Source organism: Dreissena polymorpha, chromosome 14 (assembly GCF_020536995.1).
Source record: "Dreissena polymorpha isolate Duluth1 chromosome 14, UMN_Dpol_1.0, whole genome shotgun sequence".
NCBI classification, from domain to species: Eukaryota; Metazoa; Mollusca; class Bivalvia; order Myida; family Dreissenidae; genus Dreissena; species Dreissena polymorpha.
This window is the reverse complement of record NC_068368.1, coordinates 56958622-56966552: the sequence shown is the minus strand read 5'-3', so window position 1 is coordinate 56966552 and position 7931 is coordinate 56958622. Positions and strand designations below refer to the sequence as shown.

The 7931-nt window shown below is 37.6% G+C and overlaps 1 protein-coding gene and 1 long non-coding RNA gene across 2 annotated transcripts; one reads left to right on the top strand and one right to left on the bottom strand.

Moving 5' to 3' along the window:
• Positions 1–1603, top strand: LOC127857393 (uncharacterized). Its single transcript, XM_052393789.1, has 2 exons — positions 1–291; positions 573–1603. Exons 1-2 carry the CDS (start codon positions 1–3, stop codon positions 990–992), a joined length of 711 nt encoding a protein of 236 aa, XP_052249749.1. The 3' UTR covers positions 993–1603.
• Positions 1604–3994: 2391 nt separating this feature from the next.
• On the bottom strand, positions 3995–7259 carry LOC127856948 (uncharacterized). Its single transcript, XR_008038251.1, has 3 exons — positions 6887–7259; positions 5956–6057; positions 3995–5646 (listed from the first exon to the last, which is right to left on the bottom strand). It is a non-coding gene; the product is annotated as an uncharacterized LOC127856948 (long non-coding RNA).
• Between the last annotated feature and the right edge of the window lie 672 nt (positions 7260–7931).

Below are 7931 nucleotides of genomic sequence, written 5' to 3'. Positions count from 1 at the left end.
ATGAGTTATATTGAAGACCTTCTTAAATTTTCTGAGGCGCTCAACAAAGAAGAGCTCGCCGAATATTACAGACTGAGGAACGAGCTGGTGGACGAGTACGCCGATGACGTTCTAGAAGCCGAGCTCGTCGTGCTGGGGATCGAGGCGGTCTCCAAATACGAGATAACGCCTCGTGACTTCATGTCTGGAACGTCACCGGCGTCTGTCTATATAGAAGTCCTGCAGGAACGTTCCGTGATTGATTGCTTCAACCGGATGACAAGATTCATGCCAGGTTGTGGCAGCTCCGAGGTATTTCTAATGAAATATCAAGTTGTAGTTTAGATTAACATTTTTACTATGTATTAATCTAATCGAGAGTTGTCAACTTTGTTCATAAACGTTCTTGCCAGGAGTATACTTCACACGTATTACAATTTTAACTAAGCTTAACATTTGCTCATAAGTCATCCAGGGTTTGTCTATACCAAACGTAAAAACGTATGCATGCGTTAATTTGATTTCTTATTAAACAAATGAGCACAAATTCTTTGCTCGAAATTCACCCATTCTTCGCCATTTTCTCGCTACAGGATCGCGCATCATACCATCGATACGTTTTTGATTCGAAGTGTGCAACTACGATCATCTTTACACCGAACGCAGATGATTTCAACACCAACGATCCTGATGTCTGGGTGTTGATCGAATACCGAGACTTGGTCATCCGGTCGATCGTTTATCCAAAAAGTCCGGAGCCTGTCAATGACAGAATCTCGATTATTGAAAGAGACACTACCAGCAGCTCAGCCTCGCACGGTCTTTGCTCAACTGATTCCGACAGGAGCTCCACTGAAAGTTCGTCGTCGGAAGTCTCGACGAACGCTTGCGGAGGGTCGAATTATAGTTTCACGAGTCACAGGGTGAGAAGAAGCATTTTTCTTATGGAGGACATACGAATCTCTTCCAGCTATTTAGACACCAGTTCTTCTTCCTCTGTAACTTCCTTGTAACCCGCCACATCTTCATTCTCCTTGTGTTTCCCAAATGACAGTGATTCTGTCAAAAGTAGCATGACGGGTAATTCATCTGTGATAGAAGCACATGCACAAGCAGGACATCAGAGCGCATCAAACGTTGACACCCAGTTGGAGAAACCCCGTGTTCATACTGAACATAATGATGATAGAGCGGCACACGTTGCATGTTCCAAAAATAATTTTGATAGCTTGCTGATGACAACAGCTTAGATTTGTTCTGGTGCAAAACCGACACAGATGAATCTGACACTTTGCATGTAGACCAACACGCGTATTCCGTGCACAAAAGAAATAATGAAGCATCACACAACGAAACGGCTACAGTTGAACATGATTATGGCATGTCATCAAACCCAAGTGTTGAGAATGAGTGTTGCAGACGCGCTGTCGAAGGGAAACGCCAAAGCTCAATCCTCTCGAAATTGTTTAGAAGATTATTTGGAAGAAAATAAGAAGAAGAAAGTTAAAATTACACACACAGGCAAAACTACAAAAAGACAATTCTTTTCACTGTTTTTATTATTTTAAGAAAAAATGAAAGAAAAAATACTGAACGCAGCTGAAATAAATTTTACTACCTTTTAGTTTTTGATTGTTGTTCCCTTACTCGTGCAAATCGGTAATAAATAGCGTTACATGTATAGGTAAATATCATTATTATATGCATTTTTCGATGATTTCAAAACCTGATAATTACAAACGTGAAACAACTGAATAATTTGGAGAGTTCTAATGTTATCATTTCATTTTGGTGCATTATGAGGATTGCTTATGTATAGTATAAAAGAGGGCCTGAAAGGTCCAAAGTCACTTACCTGAGATACAAGGTACTGACCTGTTCTGGGCAGCCCAAGATTTCATTAGAACAACAATTATTGTACTGACCAAGTTTCACGAAGAGTAAACTATAAACAAAAGGGCCAAGATGGCCCTAGTTCGCTCACCTGAGAGGAGTCGGTTTATTCAGTCTTTACCAAACGTCAAACTTGACCTAGATATTGTCCTGACAAACATCCTGGTCAAGTTTTATCAATATTGAGCCAAAACTCTGGCGTATGGAGTATTTACGAGGTTTTTGTAAGATTTGACCTGGTGATCTATATTTTGACCCCCTCATGACCAAACATCAAACATTGCTTACAAAAATAAATATTATGACCAAGATTCATAAAATCTGAAACAAAATTGTGATCTCTAGAGTGTTTCAGGGATTTTTTTATAATATAATGAAAATTTTGACAATCTAAGGACAATAATTTTGTCATTTATTATGCGATTTTGCTCATTATCAAACTTGACTGAGATCTTGTGGCCATATAGCTTCTCAGCAACTTTGATAAAGAATGCTTGAGAAATGTGAATGCTAGAGTGTTTACAAACCAAATGTGGACGGACGGATGGACGGCGGACAAAGAACAATCCTAAAACCTCACCTGAGCAATCAGGTGAGCTAAAAATTGTTTGTTTTTTTCACCGATCTGAGCTATTTTCCAACTTATCCGAGATATCAATAAAACCAATGTATTGACTAAGTTTCACGATGATTAAGCAAAACATATCACTTCTAGAGTGTTCACAAGGTTACTCTATAGTCATATAAGGAAAACTGTCCCATCCACCCCTGGCGGCCATGTTTTTTGACCAATCGGGACCATTTTCAAACTCATCTGAGATATAAATAAAACCAATATTTTCACAAAGTGTCATGATGATTGGGCAAAAAATGTGACTTCTAGAGTGTTCACAAGCTTTTTTACTATATAAATATAAGAAAAATGCGCCCCCCTGGCAGCCATGTTTTTCAACGGACCGTAACCATTTTGTAACTCAACTCTCGTATCTGGGAAACAAATGTTCTGACCAAATGTCATGAAAATTGGGCCAAAAACTGCCCCACCCACTGGCGGCCATGTTTTTTCACCAATCTGGACCATTTTCGAACTCGTCCGAGATATCAATAAAAACAATGTTTTGACCAAGTTTCATTATGTTTGGGCAAGAATTTTGACTTCTAGAGTGTTTACAAGGTTTCTCTACAGCCAAATAAGGAAAACTGCCCCGCCCCCTGGTGGCCATGTTTTTCAACGGACCCGAACCAATTTTAATCTCAACCAACAGATCATTAAGACAAACATTTTGACAAAGTTACATGAATATTGGGCATAAAGTGTGACCTCTACAGTGCTTACAAGACTAGTTTTTTTTCCTACTTTTTGACCTAGTGACCTAGTTTTTTTACCCTGCATGACCCAGTTTCGATCTTGATCGATATATCATTGGGACAAATCTTCTGACCAAGTTTCATGAAGATCGCACAAGAAATGTGGCCTCTAGAGAATTTACAACGAAAGGTGGACGGACGGACGTACGACGGACAAAGACCGATCCCAAAAGCTCACCTGAGCAATCAGGTGAGCTAAAAACTGTAACCTTTAGTTCGCTAACAAGGTATAACTGTAGCCATTTAAGGATATATGGCCCGCCCACTAGCGGCCATGTTTTTTAACAGACCAGAACCATGTTCGACATTATCCAAGCTATCATTAAAACAAATGTTCTGACCATGGACAACAAATGCGACTTTTCAAGGTTTTACTATAGCAATATAAGGAAAAATGCACCGCGTCCTGGTGGCCATTTTTTCAAGTAACCAGAACAATTTTTGAACTCGTACAAGATATCATTTGCACAAATCTTCTGACCAAGTTTCATGAAGATGGGACAACAAATTTTGGCCTATAGAGTATTAAAAAGGTTTTACTATTGCCATATAAAGCCATATTAGGAAAAATGCCCCGCCTCCTGGTGGCCATATTTTTCAACAGACAAGAATCATTTTTGAACTCATCCAATATGACATTGGGACGTATGTTCTGACCAAGTTTAATGAAGATCAAACAATAAATTTAGCCTCAAGGGTTTTAACAATGTTTTATTATAGCCATATAAGACGGCCATGTTTTTCAACCAACCGGAACCATTTTTAAACTCGTCCAAAATATCATAGGGACAAATCTTCTGACCAAGTTTCATGAAGATCTGAAAATACCTGTGGTCTAAGAGTGCTTAAAAGGTTTTACGATAGCCAAATAAGGAAACATGCATCTCACTCTGGTGGCCATGTTTTTCAACCAACCCGAACAATTTTCGAACACATCCAAGATATCATTGGCACAAATCTTCTGTCCAAATTTTATGAAGATCGGACAAGAAATGTGGCCTCTCTTTTGTTTACAAGGCAAATGCTGAAGCCGCACAACGGACAAACAGCAATCACAAAAGCTCACCATGAGCACATTGTGCTCAGGTGAGCTAAAATACACAAAATACTATGTGAGCACTGATAGACGAGTGGTTTGAGCATTAGTCTTACTCTAAGGGTCTGTGGTTCGAGCCCAGTTGAGGATTTTGTGTTTTTTGTCTAGTTTCATACTGGAGATATTTATTTCCATAGTATACAATTATAAATTTGAAGCATTTAATGACAAACTTTAAAACATGCTTATGTCTGTGACAATGTCCCTTTAAATCAATCATTAGACAAAAAACATATACATGATGTTTATGCCCAAAATATATAGCAACTGATGTTTTTCCACAGTTTTAATTTATCATCAGTACTTACAAATTAATAAACATGCTTAGACAGTGAGAAATCAATTACGTGCTACAGCATTAATACCTATGATTTGGAAATGTATGAGTTCTGCGGTCGGAGACAGAATCGGTCAATTTATATTCCCGGCTTGACAAGTTATTGATCGGAAAAGATTTTCATACTTACTGTGACAGTTACCTTTGACCGTTGACCTAGTGACCACAATTTCAATAAGGATCATCTACTGTTCAAGGCAAATGCACATGGTAAGTAATAAGCCAATCGGTCAATTCGTTGACAAGCTATTGATCGGAAATGATTTTCACACTTATTGTGAGTGACCTACGACCTAGTGACCCTTATTTTAATAGAGGTCATCTACTGTCCAAGGCCAATGTACATGTTAAGTATCAAGCCAATTAGTCAATTCCTTTAAGACTTATTGATCGGAAACGAACTAGTCTACAGTCAGACAGACTGACATCCAGCAAAACAATATACCCCCTCTTCTTAGAAGGGGAGCATAAAAAAGAAGAAACATTCCATTCAAAATTTCACTTAAATTGTGTAATGTGTATGTTTCGGCAAGCACATGTTTTTCTTTACCCGTGCCCGTAATGCAGTGTGAATCTGTTAACTCAATGGCACATTCTTCTTGTGTACACCAAGGAACTGCTTAGATATAATATTCTTGAACCCCTATGGGCCTGCTGCGCCCGACAGTCTTTGCCCACCAGGTTTGAAATCGTCCTTCAGTAAATCCAAGTTTTTTTTTCAATATTGAAAAGGTATCAACACTAGTTCCCCACTGGTTTTGCTGTCAGGAAAGGAAATATTAAAAATAAGCTGCGTCCTCCTAGACTGAAAGTAGGGATTAAATGTCCCTAATCTTGAAAACACGTGCTTGTGCGTAGACTTGTTGAATGGGAGAAGCTTGTGCTTTCAGTCAACTGGCAGTAGTGTCAAGCATAGAAACTTGTGTCTGCTGAGAGACGTACTGTGCTGTACATCTGCAACTGAGGTGTTAGCCTAAAATACACACACAATATGTATAGAGAAATATTCGCAAGAGTTTCGTTGGTAAATAAATACAAACACACAAGACTTAATATAACATGATAACCTCAAGTTTTAAGACAACTGTTACGTTTCTGGACGCGTCTTTTTTGAAAGCCAACATAATTATTTTTATGACTCCAATTTTTCAGACAACCATATTTTCCCCAATAAATAATGACTCTTAATTTCCAGACGTTTGCATTTATATCTATACCACTATAGCAATGTCATTGAGAGCTGCATGCACCCACTTACTATACGTGCCAATGGTGGCATTACCTGAATATCTTTGTAGAGGGTGTCAATGAGAGCATAATGACCAGATCTGTAGGCTGGGACATTCATGTACTTTCCTTTCTTTCTGTCTGATTTCTGTCGCTTCTGTGGAATAAAACGAAACCACCAATGGTACATCACCTATTCTCTTGCTTATAACCCTAACATCTATGGAATATCCCAGATTCCCATGTTCAAAAGTTAACTATCACACATATGTATACCGTATTTTTTTTATTTACTTGTTTATTTAGTTAACTTTCAAACATATCAATAGCATATTCCTTATTCATTTGTTACGTTCGTTTACTTTCACCCCGATCAATGGCATGAAAAAACATTATCTGAGACATCACCTTATATATTTTTCAACCTAGTCCTAAGAGTTTATTAAATTGATATACTATTCAGTACTGATATTCAGTAACAGTTCGGTCCTGCAATTGTTTCTCTTTAACAGCACCTACTGTCTTGTAAGAATTTTCCAAGTTTGACTCCTACTGGGCATATCACATGTTCGTTTAGTTTATATATCAGGACTTACATGAGAAGCTGATTAATTTACATAGATTAGCAATAGGGCATTTTTGTTATTAACATGTATTTACCTAACAAATGTACTCCCCGCTTGTTAATGAAATCTATTTCAAACAGATTGCGAAAAATTGTAAAGCCCCGGGGGCATTTATAAGCAGTTTATAATCACTTACATTGAATTAACATCAAACATTGAAAAGTAATACTTAAGTTATGTTTTCAACTTTGAGTTGAATTGAATATATTTTTGTTTTAAAGAAAGCACTCTTAATTACGTTTTTATATGACATATGTTCTTCTTTCAACCACTTTAAATCAAGGGCTTATTTTACAATTAAAATCTTGAAAAGGACACCCCTCTTTCCCGTAAAAATTCCAATACTTTATGCTATCTTACCATTCCAGGATGTAACTGCTATCTCACCCTGACAGGCTGGGCTGATCCGGTCTCCCTGTCAAACAACTCATAAAGTCTGCAACCTTAAACATAAATAATCAGGATGCGATTCTTTGACATGGCTAATACGAGAAGCGTTTGCTGATGAGGTTTCAAGTATTATATTATTATGTAAAATGTCTTCAATTATTTATTTACATGGGACATTTGTTTTCGTCAATTGTGTGGGTTGACCGATCCACAAGATTAACACAAACACATCAGACAATGACCAAAGCAAATTACTCTTTATTCCAAAATCAGAAATCCACCAATTTTCGTGTCCATGAAACTGATTTAGAAAAAGTAAGAACAATGTTTGTGAAACACAATGCCCCCTACTGCGCTTTGAAGCAGCACGGCAGCTTTCTAAGAGAAACGTGTTAAGTTCAATGCCCATGACTTCGCCATAAACCAATAGATCAAAACAAATCTCACACTCCATCAGATTCTGTAAGTCATGTAGGTTGATTCACCAAAAATCAATTCAATATCTGAAAGCATCGGTTAACAAGATGTGTTTGTGAAACACAATGTCCCCCTATATGACGTTTGGCCTTGAAGGATGACCTTGACCCTTCACCACTCAAAATGTGCAGCTCCATGAGATACACATGCATGTCAAATATAACATTTCTAGCTTCAATATTGCAGAAGTTACATTACATGAGCAATTTTGACCCATATATTTGACCTAGAAGGATGACCTTGACCTTTCACCACTCAAAATGTGCAGCTCTATGAGATAAACCTTATAAATATCCTTAAGTCAAGCGTTTTCCCCTTAAAATGTAAGGCAGTAACATACCTACCTTAACTCTCACAGAAAATCCTTAAAAATGGCGGCCACGTGGACGACGTTTGGTATTTGAATAATTTTATCGTGTTTTCATCACGAAAAGTTACATATTTTACACTTTTATGTACGAACATTCGGTTTTTGATGTTACTATGTATTGCAAAGGGCGATAATTTTATAACTTACATGTATAACCGGTTTTTATGA